At 48.5% G+C, this 15,889-nt stretch overlaps 1 protein-coding gene across 1 annotated transcript in view; it reads right to left on the bottom strand.

The window, feature by feature from the left end:
* Positions 1-15,889, bottom strand: part of LOC119382356 (fat-like cadherin-related tumor suppressor homolog) — a 912,235-nt gene that overhangs the window by 205,899 nt on the left and 690,447 nt on the right. The window contains 1 exon segment of the mRNA XM_049412132.1: positions 9,280-9,444. Coding sequence (XP_049268089.1) covers positions 9,280-9,444 — 165 coding nt within the window.

Here is a 15,889-nt window from a genome sequence, read left to right as displayed (position 1 = left end):
GCTGTACGGCCGTGTTCACATTCCGATGGCTGGTGGTGCGTCTAAGGAGCCCGTCGACTTAGGAGGTAAGATCACTCAACATGTTTCTGATTTATGTCACCGCGTTAATGTTCACAACAACGTTATAGTGAGAATTCTCACAGCGAGCACGATGAAACTGCTGTTATTGCTCGTCAGATGCTATACTACTATGACGCTGCATACCCGTGCCATTGCCAGAAAATTGTTCATCTATTGCTCGTCAAATGCTATACTACTACGAGGCTGCATACCAGTGCCGTTGCCAGAAAATTGTTCATCTATTGCTCGTCAAATGCTATACTACCATGACGCTGCATACCCGTGCCGTTGCCAGAAAATTGTTCATCTATTGCTCGTCAAATGCTATACTACTATGACACTGCATACTCGTGCCGTTGCCAAAAAATTGTTCATCTATTGCTCGTCAAATGCTATACTACTACGAGGCTGCATACCAGTGGCGTTGCCAGAAAATTGTTCATCTATTGCTCGTCAAATGCTATACTACTACGACGCTGCATACCCGTGCCGTTGCCAGAAAATTGTTCATCTATTGCTCGTCAAATGCTATACTACTACGATGCTGCATACCCGTGCCGACGCCAGAAAATTGTTCATCTATTGCTTGTCAAATGCTATACTACTACGACGCTGCATACCCGTGCCGTTGCCAGAAAATTGTTCATCTATTGCTCGTCAAATGCTATACTACTACGAGGCTGCATACCAGTGCCGTTGCCAGAAAATTGTTCATCTATTGCTCGTCAAATGCTATACTACTACGACGCTGCATACCCGTGCCGTTGCCAGAAAATTGTTCATCTATTGCTCGTCAAATGCTATACTACTACGAGGCTGCATACCAGTGCCGTTGCCAGAAAATTGTTCATCTATTGCTCGTCAAATGCTATACTACCATGACGCTGCATACCCGTGCCGTTGCCAGAAAATTGTTCATCTATTGCTCGTCAAATGCTATACTACTACGATGCTGCATACCCGTGCCGACGCCAGAAAATTGTTCATCTATTGCTTGTCAAATGCTATACTACTACGACGCTGCATACCCGTGCCGTTGCCAGAAAATTGTTCATCTATTGCTCGTCAAATGCTATACTACTACGATGCTGCATACCCGTGCCGACGCCAGAAAATTGTTCATCTATTGCTTGTCAAATGCTATACTACTACGACGCTGCATACCCGTGCCGTCGCAGAATATTGTTCATCTATTGCTCGTCAAATGCTATACAGTCGACTCTCGTTAATACGAAGTTCACGGAGACCGCGAAAAACTTCGAATTAAGCGGAATTCCAATTAACCACAACGAACGAAAAATACATTTATTTCAAAGCAGTCTGAATCTTGCAGCACAAAGCAAGTCCTGCAGGCTGTATATGTGCCCGAGTGCTTCCTCGGCGTCGCTCTCAGCAGCGAAAAACCGGTGCGCGAGGGCAAGGCCTCCGGCTACATCAGCAGCCCGCGGTAGTGGCTCACTTGCAGCGTCGTCGTCGTCAACCTCAGTTTCGTGACTAGCCTAGCTGGGCCGAACCACCTCCACGATCTCAGCGTCTGACAGCGCACCGCACGTTTCTACCGAACTGTCAGTGGCAACGTACTCCTCGAAAGGGACGTCGCCGAGAGCTGGTAGGAGACCGTCGACGTCAAGCTCACTGTTGTCTTCTTCCCCCTCTGTACAAGACGAGTCATCATCTGCACCACTTGCAATGAAGCCGCACGCCCTAAAGCAGTTCACAATGCTTTCGTCCTTTACGCGACTCCACGCTCGTGCCAGCATATGGATAGCACTGAGAAGGCTCACCTCATACTGACTTGCATTGTTCATACACAACAGCATCCGCTCAAGAAAATGCTTCCTGTACAGTACTTTCACGTTTTTGATAATCCCCTGGTCCATTGGTTGCAACACCGATGTAGTGTTCGCTGGCAGGTAAGCGACACGTATGGCACTCAAGGGCGGCACATTCATGCGTGCACTGCATTGGTCCACAAGGAGCAATACACAGTGATGTGATTGACTGAAGCTGTTTTGGAGCAGGTTTTTGGAGCAGCAAAGAGTTCGTTTTGGAGCAGGTAAAAGGGCTTTTGGAGCAGCCAAAAACGCGTTTGGGAGCAGGGAAAACAGCTTTTGTAGCTGTTTTCCCTGCTCCCAGCTAAAAGCTCACTGCCAAGTGGAAAAATGAACCGTGTGAAGCAAAACAGTCAAATAAGGAGGAACTCTTTTGAAATAAAAAGTTCTGTCCAATAATGGGTGTTTGCATAACACCACTGGATCACCTAACGGCCCCGTAAGCATAAACATTGGCGTTGCAGTCTTATAATGGCTTAGTGTGGTCAAACAAACAACGTAGGTAGGGTTTCCCAACTACAGTAGAATCTCAGTGATAGAATCTGAAGGGGGAGCGACAATATTCGTATCGTCCAAAATTTCGCATCATCAAAAAACTAGTAAAATCTGTTTTCAAACCACGATATACGCAGAAAACATTTATTTCCGTCAAAAGAACTCGCGTACGCCTTTCTGGGACACGCGTGAACGGACCAATAAGGGACGGCGCAGCAAGCTGTCGCGAAAGCGTACGTCAAAGCTTCGCATGAGGCCAACTGAAAACTAAGTGAAGTCCGCTCCACCATAGTGACCAGGGGCATAGTAAGGGGGGTTTGGGGGGTTCAAACCCCCCTCGAAATTTTTCAGTTTTGCTTGCGTATATATACACGCGCACATACATAAAGTATGGTTGAACCCCCCCCCCCCCCCGAAAAAAATTTCTGGCTACGCCCCTGATAGTCACAAGCGAAGATCGACACGAACGCCGAAAGGCTTCGTGCCTGGCGCATATATGGTATGGTAAACTTTGTTGAGGTCCTGGCCTAAATTTTTTTTTGAAGGGGTGGGGGGGGGGGGGGGGTCGTTGATTTGAAGTGGGGGCCGGGCAGGCAGATGTGGTCAAGTGTCATTTTGCACTGTGTATGCCATAGCAAAATAAAATTTTTCGGGGGGGGGGGGGGGTGTGACCCCTCCCCCAGTTACGCCACTGCTTCGTGCCTTTTTTTTACGACTATATAGCCTTTAATCTACTGCTACGTTAGCCGCGTAGCTTCGGAGCTCGTAGTCGCTATTGATGATCGCGTTGATAGCGACCGTGGTTTCGTGCGCGGCGGTTGCGACAAACGGTAATTCCGTTTTCAATCCGCCTGCGCTGGCCGCGCACGTGCCTTCAAAACTTTTCAAAACTACGTCGGTTGTTCCTATCTATAATCCCATCTGCCGCGGTTTTGTCCGCGGCATTTGCGGGAAGCAGCGTCGCTTATTGGTTGGACGCGCGTGCACTTTCGGAGTCCCGTCAGTTTCGTCGTCACCATACATGATAGTGTCAAAAGCGACCGCCGTTTCGCCCACAGCCGTTGTGGCAAACGATAACCACAGTTCTGATAGTGTGCGCGCTAGCCGCGCGCGTACTTCCGAAGCTAACAGCATTCTGCTCTTGACCGTCGCTCGACTAATTCGGTACCAAAGTTCTTATCACCCGCCGCGACGCACAAAAGTGTTCGGAACATCCAAATTTCGGCCCATTCGACACAGCGGAATTCGGCTGGGGAATTTCACGAATTCGTATCAGCCGGTTACGTTTACATCAACGCCTCCTAAATTGGTTTACTGTGGGTTTGCAAAAAGCCTGGATCGGACTGGGTTGCAATTTTTGTGAAGTCCAAATACGTCTGATATGCAGGTCTTTGGAGTTTTCAGTACACCTGCTGAATTCCGGTGCTGCTTCGTGGCCTCAATGTGCCTTTTGCTTGTAGCATGTCGCTTTATCGCTGCAAAACCATTATGTTCGCGGTTAATAGTCTCACTGCAGACATAAAAATCCACTGCCATCGCTGCCTTGGCGACACCAAGATGATATAGTGTCACCATTTTCGTCCATCTTGCTCAGGATGTTCACAATGAACTTGGTGGAACGACCTGAGGCTCTGACCCGCCGAGGACGGAATAGTCTTCGTTGATAGCCGCTCCACGGCGAACCTAGTTTTCCACGAGGTTTGCTCACTGACTGGAGTCGTGTTCAGTGAAAATCCTCAAACAACACGAAGCTGCCAATTAACTGCGCCAGTTCACGACTGGTGCGAAGCTTGTCCGCTATCTTGCCAGCTTCTCTGTTTGCGATAACCTCGGTTAGGAGACTAAGTGCTGTTATTTCTGCTGTGTAGCTATCCCTAACCACGGTTAAGGTTGCCCTTGTGACAGGGGTATAACACTGGTTCGAGTAGCGGAACTTAAAAAGGGGGCAAAAATAAGACAGGCATGGACGTCGCTGTGCCACACTGAAATTTTACTTCTGTTGCTGCGGCGGTGCGGTCACACCAGCTCGCGGCGAGCCGCTCCTTCCGAGGTGTATTTTTGCGGGGTCACGCCAATTTACAGCAGTCGGGAGAGGGTTATGCCGGCCCCCAAAAACCTGAGCAAGCCAACCCAGCGCTTAAAGGCCAACTCCGGCGATTTTTTGGCCATGTCAAAGTAATGGTGCTTTTATGTTCCTGAGACGCTCCTGTTACGGGCCCGATAGCAGAAATACTCGGCAAATTGGAGAATAATGTTAAATAAGCAAAAAAGCGCTACACAGAAACCGAAACCCAACCGAGTGTACTGTCTACGTATGACGTAGACGTTGTTACGAACGAACCGGAAGTCGTGCAAGGCATGCCGGTCACGCCGGCGCTGACTATGAAAACTGTGACAGCCGGGACGAGCAGGCGCACAGTGGAGAGGTCAGCACGCCGCGCATCAGCTGTAATGTCCGCGACTGACAGTGTCGCGTCTGATAATGACAGTGTCTCGGTCAGCACAGCAGACGCTCGCTGTAGCGGCCGAAGTTAGCGGTGTCTTCGGCTGCGTCACTTCCGCCGCCTTCCCAATACTGACGTCACAGACGCAATGTTGCCAATAATTGTGGGAAGCCAGGAGGGCGTTTGCAGAAAATCTTTAAAATTCATTTGCAAACAATCTGCGCATGTCTCAAACCTGTAATTTGGCATAAATGACGGAAACGTGGAAAGGAACGTACCCAGCGAATTTCTTTGAGATTCATCGACCTCGAAATATCGCCGGAGTTGGCCTTTAACGAGCCTACCCATCAATCTGCGTCCGGTCAGGTCCCCCAGAAAGCGCCAGGCAGCGTGTCGCGAAAAATGATACACGAACCCATTCCTCTCGCAGCACAAAAATTTTCCCACGCGGCAGCTTTGGAGTGTCGCATTGTGCCGCCGCCGGCGTGCTGCGCACGTTTTTTCACTAGTGTGCTTATAGTTTGGCGCAGTTTTGGCACAGAACAGCGGAGATGTAGGAGGATGTAGCAGGTTTGACGTCTTGGTGCAGTTTGGCGCAATTGGCGCAGCTATCACATCACTGAATACATTGCGTTTAGATAACGCGAACTTGCGATCCAGTTTTGTCAGCCAATCCTTGAATATGTCTGCGGTCATCCACGCTTTCCTGTTACACACGTAGTCGACAGGCAGCGTTTTCACGCCCTTAAAACATCTAGGCTTAGCGGCTTTGCCTATCACAAGCAGGCGACATCATTCAGTGCCCGTTGCTACGCTTCCCTCCAGCAGAGTCATCGTCCTTTAAGGTCAGCGTCTTCTCGGGCAACATTCTGTAAAAAAGTGCCGTCTCGTCGGCATTGAAGATATCTACCGGCCGATATTTTCGCAAGTATTTGCGAAGCTGATTTTCCCTTCACATAGCACATGTTACAGCATTGACGGTAGCCCTTTCCCCGTTCACGCTTTTAAACACCGAGTCGTGGCGTTGCTTGAAGCGTGTGAGCCACCCATCGGACGAAGCAAAGTTCTTGATGCCTAGCATCAATGCAAGCGATGAGGCTTTCGCTGCAACAATATCGCCGCTGAGAGGAAGTCGGTTGCTTCGCGCCTCCCGAATCTAGATGAGCAGCGCTTGCTCCAATTCCGGGTGGGTGCCGATGCGCATTCTGTTGCGAGACATCTTGAACTGGTCATTTTCGAATGCGTCCAGTACCGAGCGCTTGATCTTCAGGATGTTAAGACAGGGTATTAGGCTTGATGCCGTATTTCCGCACAATATCTTGCTTGGCGGTGCCTCCTTGTTCAACTTCTTTCAAGATTTTGACTTTCGTCGCCAAGTCAAGCGTCCGATAAGGCCCGCGAGTTGCCATAGTCGCGACTGCACCTAAAATGCACGTGGAGCTTCGTCGCACGTGGAAACGCTGAGTCCACTCACGACCATAATGAGATCAACAATGAGGCCCGGAACCGCCGAAACAATCTCACTGCATTTGCACAACTAGCCGCTTCGTGATCTGCGGCGCTGCACGCAGCTGCGATGCCTTCAGCTGACACTTTGAGCTGCTGCGCTGTGGTCAACTGCGATGCCCTTGGGTGCCGGTCGCACACACATGGTTTTGCACTTTAAAAATAGGAAATTTAACAAACATTACGATGTCCTCCGGGAATTCGATTGAAAATAAATTCGAATTAACCGAAATTTCAGACCTCTAGCTTCCAATTACCGAGCATTTCTTCCTGTTCAATTGCATGCAAAACTGACGGGACCCCCACTCTACTTCCAATTAACCGACAGTTCCAATTAAGCGACTTCGAATTATCGGGAGTCGACTGTACTACTACGACGCTGCATACCCGTGCCGTTGCCAGAAAATTGTTCATCTATTGCTCGTCAAATGCTATACTACTACGAAGCTGCATACCCGTGCCGTCGCCAGAAAACTGTTCATCTTTTGCTCGTCAAATGCTATACTACTACGACGCTGCATACCCGTGCCATCGCCAGAAAATTGTTATCTATTGCTCGTCGAATGCTATACTACTACGATGCTGCATACCCGTGCCGTCGCCAGAAAATTGTTCATCTATTGCTCGTCGAATGCTATACTACTACGACGCTGCATACCCGTGCCGTCGCCAGAAAATTGTTCATCTATTGCTCGTCAAATGCTATACTACTACGACGCTGCATACCCGTGCCGCTGCCAGAAAATTGTTCACCTAGCTGCAGTCAATGTTGCAGCACAATTACGCTGCACTTCAAGGCAAGTGCTCGCAGTTTCTGCGTGACAACAGTTCGCTGTAGCTGTACTTTATTGACATCGTGCTTGTCCTGTTTTTCAACGTGGTAAAAGTCAGTGGTATATTGAAGCTAATCAAGAAACATCGCTACTGACACGCCGCGGTATGCTGTCGCATGAGGCCGAGATCCGCGGTCAGATTTTTGGTTGCCATGAAAAATGATTAATTGCGTGTGGCTCCTACAATTCGGATCGCAATATTTGAGCTCAGTGCCTAAGGGAGGCATGCGACTGTCTGCAATCTCGATGGACGGATCGTAAATGTATAGATGCGGATCGAGCAAAATCGCCGTCCATTGTTTTCATGCGAGCATTATGCTAGTGTGGACTTATCGTTGTGAGCAGTCGTTGCATCTTACGAGGTAAGCTGTCGCGCTGAGCTCGTAGACACGGGTTCAGTTATCGATCGCGCCGATCGCAGGTTCGTGAGGGCGAAATGTGAAAATACTCATGTACCTACAATTACGTGGTCACAAACAAAACCTGCAATTACATGAGGTGTCATTCCTTTTCTTGCCTTTATTATTTTCCGCTTTCTGTGAAAAATAATATAGTCACGCTAATTGTTACCCTTCCGAGGAAAGCAATAACCCTTCTGTTAACTTTTTTCCTAGATGGCAGGAGCCATGACCATCCTAACATGGTGAATGGACGACATGCGGGAGTGGGCTGTGAGAGCCCCTGACATAATTTTTTACCTATTGAATTCCGAGGCGAAGCATCGGCATGGGGTTTAGATCGCTGCGCTTGCCGTCCACAAGATGCGCTGAACATACACGTGATGATGTCAAGGGCACGAAGCCTTTTCTATTGACTGCAGCGACCCACTGTCTTTTCTAATCGGCGTCAGCGGGAAACCGATGCGGCAAATACGCGTTGCATCCGCAATCCTCTTGCAACACGTTGTGCATGCCGCAGAGCTCTTTTCTTGCTGTGTTCCTCTTCTTTAGGTTATAACTTCAGCCGTAAACAACGCAATGATGCCCTGTTGATAGACTGTTCTTGAACGACATTTCAATGTTCACTTAATAACACTAAAATAGCGCACACATTGAAGAGCCACTACACAACGTAAATGGTGAACTCCCACCAGCAACAGCCCATAGGAAGGGGGCATTGCCCAAAAGCCTGCTACTCTCGTCACCAGGTGGCGAAAATCGGCTTTCGACTCGCTGGTATGAGGTTGCCGCTGGGAAGATCTATAGGCAGGAGCACGGCAGGCCAAAGGAGAGGCCGAGCGACGGGAGGGCGCATAGAGTGACGACTCGTAGACCGAGCTTCGGCGAGACTGACAGGAGACTGCTCTCCCGCATTTCTTGCAGGCGGTTTAATGGAGGGGGAAGAAGGCTAATTGGTCAGCAAGGCGCAGGTCACATGACCGGCATGGCCACGCCAGGTTGGTTGTGGGAAACAGGTATAGCGGAGGCCTAGCTCCACCCAGAGACATGTACAGGAAACTTTGCCGCACTGGTGTGCTTGCATGACATCAGGGGTCACACGACGCAACACACTTGCCACAAATTTTGGCCATGCAAGTACTGGAACTCAAGCAACCTGTTTTTGGTATCACAGTAATCGTAGACAAGGTGTTTGGCACTGTGTACTTGGTACATTATGTAAAGCCCTACAGTGGCCACTGTTTTAGCACAAAAAATAATGCAGCCAGCTCCCCTCCGTGAAAGCCATCAAAACAGCGAAGCTCTTTCAGGCCTTTCTATGTTTCTTCTTAGCAAGATTTTTCAAACTATTTTTGCAAAGTATCATTGCTCTTTATTTGACACTGTGTTACGCAAGGGGGAACGATATGCATATTGCGCCTGGCCGCCAAAGTGTGGGTTATTCCCATGGCTGCACTGGAATGCAATCAGCGTTTGAAGCAGTGCTGCTGCTGTGTATGACATGCCCGCCTTGCCAAGAAAGTTGCCTTCTCTTCATCCGAGCGAGTGCACAATGACGCTCCTCACCTTCTAACCCCTCCGAGCAATACGATGGCTCACGACTAAGAACAGTTTCGCCGTTAACACTTTGATAGAACTGCTGCTGAGCACGCCTCAGGAATCTATCTCAACCACCTGGCCATATGAGATTGCAGATAGAACATCACATCACCTTCATAACAGCTGGGCTCCTGGCAGCGGGCATCGCACTGGGGGCCACTTCGTCCAGAAGGACACTGGCAACTGTGGCCGAGGGGAGATGCATCTGGCACACAGTGGCGGCCTGCAGCACAGGGCTGCTGGGCACACTCGTCTACAGCTGCTTCACAAGCATCACCTGCACAGCACAAATGATGTGGTCAGCAACATTCTTTGCCGAGCACTTGCATTACCCAGTCTCACGTTCATAGTCCACACAGCAATGTAATTGAGACTACCGTAAAATGCCAAGCAACTCCTCATTCACTGCCGCTCCGACACCCCAATGCAACACACTGGCTGTCGTCCATGCAACACTGGCCTGCTTGAATCCAAGTCGATCCTCCTTAGCAGCTCAATCTCCAAGTGCCTGTGCCTAAAATTTGCTGCCAGCATTAGATCTTTTTCCCACATAATGATTGTGCGCCAAACTTGCTGCAATACACCCACGACAAGTGAAGAGTACTGCGAGCAAAAGCATGGCCTTCAAGACTTGTATTGCAAGATGGTACCTATCACGACATAATCAGCAAAGATAAAGCCTTCGAGATCTGTGTTGCTTAGAGCTACTGTGCCGGCTGATCATTGACAGTGCTTCCATGCCATGCTTCCTGTGGTCTAATCGTGCTTCCCATGCTTGTGAGCCATCGATGTAATGCGCCGTGCCATGAACGAGAAAACTTCTGAGGAAGTCCACATGCACTCTTTCTGGCTAGAAAACTTTGCTGCTGCCATCTTGAATGTTGGTTCTGTTCCGGGAAAGCAGAGACGGGGGTGCGGGACACTTGCTCGGTATTTTACGGTACATATCACATATTGCTGAGATGCAAAATCTGGCAAACAAATGCAAATGTCTCAATCCTGCCAATTATAAGGCTATGAAACTAAAGAAGGGGAATTTTAAGAGCTTGTTTTTTCTTTGTGAAACACAACACTAATGAGAACAAGGAAAGTATAGGGGATGTTATTCACCTGGTCCCCACAAATATATGCATCGCTCTAAGAGGCCGAATTTGACTGAATACAAGGTAATTCAGACAATGGCAGTCAGCTATGAAAGCTTGAAAATGAAAGGGCACGAAAGTGAAACCAAGATCATCATTGGATGTGCCCCCCTATTTTCATGTGCTGGTGCCATTTTGGCACTTTGTTGGTGCATTGTATCCTTGAATACTGTTCTATTGAGAAATACAGTAAAAGCTCGTTAATTCTGGTTTCCAAGACCGGAAAAAAATGTCCGAATTAACCGAATTTTGAATCATCGAAAGTATCAAGAAAACAATAAACAAATGTCTATTACGTCAATACATTTTCATTTTCTTGATGAATACATAAATGCTGTACTTATTCTGCATGAGAGCAGTGTAGAAGCTGCGATTTTCGACACTCGTGACTTTGTTCACAACTTGGCTGTGGCTCAAGACCTGCCTGTCCTAACCAACCCTAAAATAACCCGAAACGTTGTTACCGTATGGTTCGCACTGATGGCGATGCAGACTGTGTCGCCTCGTTCTGCTTGTTTTCGCACCCTTGCGTTGCCCATTCGCGATCGGCGCGCTCAAGTGCGCACAAACACTTGATTTGTCAAAGTGAGATCACGTGATCTCCATGCTCAGGCAATGGCGTTTCAGCAAATGCCTCGCATTGCGTGATTTGCCGCCTGGTTTGACGTGTCGGCAAGCCCTCCGGCGCTACGCGCCTTTGTCTACACTGGATGGTGTATCCGGCTGGCGATACAACAAGCTGGCCACATCCGGGTACACACGATGGTTGCGCTCCCTCAGCGGATTTTGCAAGACACCAGGATGGACTGCACTAGGCCTCCCAAGCTCGGCCAGGGGGCGCTGCGTCGCACGCGTTTCGCCGCCTTTCTTGCGAAAACCGGTCGCTCCTGTCCCCACACCAGCCTTTTGACTGCGCTGTCTCCGCACGTTCAGGCACCCTGCACGCGCTGTTCTCTGCTCGCCGTGCACGTGCAGCTTCAAGTGTCGCTTGCTCTGAAGGTTTAGAAAGATCCCAGAGATGGAAAAAAACGTTTTAACGGTGGGAATCTTACCAGAGGAGGACGGTTGATCGACCACCTTTTCGGGACCGAGCAGGTCGTCAAGGGCGATGCTGTTTGTGCGAGCGCTACGTGCGTGCAGATGCTGAACGGGCACATTCTTTGACATGAGTAGGGAGGTGACTGCGCGAGTTCTGTAATTATGTTACCGGTAAAACGCACATTCGTCGCGGCAGTCTTGTATACTCGGAGCTGTCAGCAACCATCCAGCACGCTTTCGCGTGCGTTTTCTATTGATAACTTTTCAATTGCTTGGATGCCAAGTTTGTCGTGCGGCTTTAAATTTAATATGAGCTCAGTGTGAAGAGCATAAATTTACATCTGCCCTGTTGAGTCACTGGCTGCATCGCAATGCGCAGTGTTCAGTTTCGTGGGAGTTTCACTTTTGCCGAGGTTTGCATCGAATGATAACAACGTCGGATCGCAAGTTTAATGTCGCCTTGGATTTTTTTAGAGCTCCCTTTGACAGCATAATGATATACGGAAACAAAAAATAAATAGATATTTCATGCCCACTTCGACGATGCATGTTTCTTGCAGAGGCGTGTTTCATTTCGAATAATATCGACGTCTGATCACGCACCGTGTTCGCTTATTCGAATGTCGCTTTGGTTGTTTCGACAGCTCGCTTGGTCAGCATCATACTACACAGGGGCGTAGCCAAGGGGGGGGGGGTTCAAATCCTCCCCAAAAATTTTCAATTTTGCTTGCGTATATGTACACGCACACATACAAACGCACGCACAAACATACATAAAGTATGGTTGGACCCCCCCCCCCCCCCGGAAAAATTTCTGGCTACGCCCCTGATACTATACAATACCCACTGGGATCGCACATGTTTATGATTATGCCGAGATTTGTGCCCAATAATAAGCGCATCTGAATTCGCGAAGCCATCGAAAATTTAATTGCCACCTTGGTTCTTTTTTCAGCTCGTTTCCAAAGCGGCATGCAAGGCTTTTTATTACGTGCCGAACGCATGACATTAATACGAGGCACGCCGTGGTGGATTAATTCGGATTAATTTCGGCCACCTGGGTTTCTTTAACGTGTACGTAAATCTAAGTACGCCGGTGTTAGTGCATTTCGCTCCCATCGAAATGCAGCTGCTGTATGCGTGAATCGAACCCATGACCACGATTTTAGCAGCGCAACACTTCAGCCTTCTAAGCAATCACGGCCTGTCGCATGCAAGGCCAATATAAACGCTCAGTGCAAACATACAGCTTAATTCTCTTTACAGGGAGCCGCGACGGGAAATGTACCGCAATCAGCTGAATTAAACACTTAGTACTCACGGTACGTTATTTAAACTGTGGTGTAATAAGCCCAAATGCTCCGCTGCTGTAACATTACAAATGGTTGACTCGGAAAGCCAGCGCGCAATCTCGAAACGTACAGCGGCTGTCTATTTATTGTAACTTCGGTTCACAAACGCACTTCCCTTTCAAATGAGCACGATCATCGCGTTTCTCCCCGTTAATAGTTCGTAATACTGTGTACGACAAAAACTGCTTCAAGGTGACAAGACCGCGAAAGCATCGCGGCGAACTGCCATAATCCACTCTTAACGCCTCTGCTCCTCGGACTGCTTGCATTGGAAACGGTAGAAGATGACAGGAAGTTTTCGGCTCTTGGACATTTTTAAACTTTTGTGACAGTTCACAATGCAGCAGGACTGCGTGCCTGCTTTCGAGTACGACGAAGGAACGGCACCCATAGCGTGAAAAATGCGAGATAAAAGCCCCGGGGAGCACGTTCTCCGCGCGCGCGATGGGAAAACCAAGCAAGAGCGACCCGTCCCAGCTACCGGAGTTTTGCCCTCTCTCCGCTGGGGCGGCGGACGGCGCTGCGCAAACTTGAGCGTTGGAGGCCTACTGATCGGACTCTTGTCAGCATTATGCAAATGACTTGCTCTGCCTGCGGGAAAAGAGGCCGCCTCCAAGCTGCTGCTCATCAAATTCCAGAAATTCACAACAAAATGTGCAAGCAGCTACCACTGAGGGAGTCAATCACTGACTTTGTCTCTGCATTACAGACAATGGCAAGCAAAGGCAACTACGGAACGTGGCCTGTGACCAGCTGTTCAGCGAAACTGCCACACAGAAAGACGACTTCTTCAACCCCGACTTTACAGCAAGCAATCCAAATTGCAAAAGAAGAGGAGCGCAACGAACTCGAAATGCAGCAGTTCGTGAACGTGCAAGTTGACAAGGTTGAATTTCATCCGGGTACACAACCACTTCAGCTTCCATTTCACCAAAGCTGTTTGGGAGTCTTCATTACAATTAATGTATGTCCCTAAAGAAAGTGCAAATTGCTTTATCTTGTACCAGAGGTAGTATCACTAGGTTTATGCCTTTATCTTAATTTTGAGAAAATATTTAAATAGCAAGTGCTCTGCAATTCAATTGTGTTACAATCATGGGTACAATGCGTTTGTATGCTTCCTATATATTCGTGTTCTGCAAGTGCAGTGTATAAGCCAGTGCGGTTATAGCCTGGTGCAAGTGCCCAGTGGTTATAATACTTGCCTTTGGACCTTGAGGAAATTTATTTCATTTTATTTATTTATTTAGGACCCCCTCTGGTCACATGACCAGCATGATGCCTACTGATACTGCGATGACGACAGCACACGGTAGACTACAGTAGCGTTGCTGTAAAAGACTGAAATGAAAATAAGCACGCATGTGAAAAACAAGGATCAGGCTTTGCAGGCAAGCGAAACATTTCCTGCATTTGAGAGCGGCCTTGGGTGATACGCCCAGTGGACATTGCTGTCCACTGTTGCCCTCCCTCCCCTTCTTGGTTGAGCCGACTCTCCCAATAAAAGTGATTGTCGTTTTCCCCGTTGAATGCACCACTGTGTATCTGTGCAAGCCCTTCTCTGTCTGCCGTGTTTGCGTGCCTACCCGTGATGAGTACTTCCCGAACACAGTGCGTCACTGTAAGGCCTTGCTTTCTGCAAAGGTTGGGCATGCTGTCAGTTGCCACAGTGGCGGCGCTCCATGCTGGTTCGCCCTCCTTTTGTAAGGAGGGTCAATATTGAAAAAGGAAATACCGCCTGTTCCACAAAACATAGCGAGCAATTTGTGGATTGTGTTAGAGACGTGATCTATTCAGTCCCGGTGTCGTGCACTCCAGCATACATTGGCCAGACTGGCCGTTGTGTCAACAACAGGTCTGAAGGAGCAGTAGCACAACGTTACAAAAGAATTTCCGGGCATCTTGTTATTCATCGTCAAAAATGCGGCTGTGCTCCTATACATCATAAGAAACTTCAAGCGCGAACTAAGACAGGGAAAAGAGTGAGGGAACGACACCAGCGCTACAATCTCTAGACTCCCTATTGCCTTTTTTTAGCACAAAAAGAAACGACACCACAGGGAAGAAGATGGAACATGTAGCGCTGTGTTCCGTCTTCTTTCTTGTGGTGTCGTTTTTTGCGCTAAAAAGGCAATATGGATTCTCACCAACTAGCCCGCCAACACATTCTGCTGAATCTCTAGACCTCCGCTACAATTTCTAGAGGTGCCGGTTGAAAACATGCTACAATTTCTAGACCTCACACTGAATTTTTTCAGCTGATCATACATGTTATAAGTATGCCACTTGGTCTAGCAAGCCCCTCTTGAGTTTCCGTTCCGCCCATTCGAAGGTAATCAAAAACGGAATAGCCCTCTCCTGCCTGAAATCCGCTGTTACCAGGTTGTGCCATCATTTGGCACAAGACAGCTTCAATGAGCAGGTAGTACGGCTGAAAGATGCTGGCTTCCCCTAGTCCGTGCTACAGGTCGTTTGTAGGCGCCTAATCGAGCATGTCAAAGGGTGCCAACTTCGCCAGCAGGAGCAGGAACGAAGCGGATTGGCGAAAATGCCATATGTGCATGCTCTATCACATAGAATAAACAAGACTGCACATAGGTACGGGCTGAATGTTGTTTTTTCAGCCAAAAATAAACTGGGCAAGTTGTGTTCCATCGTTGGGAATAAGCTGGATGCCGAGTGGGTACAGTAGAATCTCGTTAATTTGGCCCCCGTTAATTCAGAAATTCGGATAATTCGACATTCCCACACCCTCCCTTCAAAAATGTTCATAGCCCTATGGCAACAAACATTCGCTAATTCGACGCAAAATTGCGCGCGCACTGGTTAATTCAGACTGGAGGCAAGCCAAAGACGGCCAAACTGAAACTAAAATTGCGTCTCGGAGGACATAATATTTATCGCATTGCATTTTCTTTGCCACACATGTGCAAACTTATGGTCTCTGAGATGGGCTCTGGCAGCAACGGTGCACTGTCGATGCCGATCGCGGAGGCCAAGGAAAACCGCATTTTTTTTTGAAAACTTACGAAAGGGGTCTTAAAACTTTCAAACACCGCCTTTACTCAACACGAAAACATAACAAGAGATAGACGTTTCGCCACCTATACGGGTGGCATCGTCAGTACACAAATGACATCAAATGGGAGAATACATCGTCCCCTTTCTTATGAAAGGGGACGCACGGTGG

This window comes from Rhipicephalus sanguineus, chromosome 2 (assembly GCF_013339695.2).
Source record: "Rhipicephalus sanguineus isolate Rsan-2018 chromosome 2, BIME_Rsan_1.4, whole genome shotgun sequence".
Taxonomy (NCBI): Eukaryota; Metazoa; Arthropoda; class Arachnida; order Ixodida; family Ixodidae; genus Rhipicephalus; species Rhipicephalus sanguineus.
This window is presented reverse-complemented; position numbering and strand designations above follow the sequence as displayed.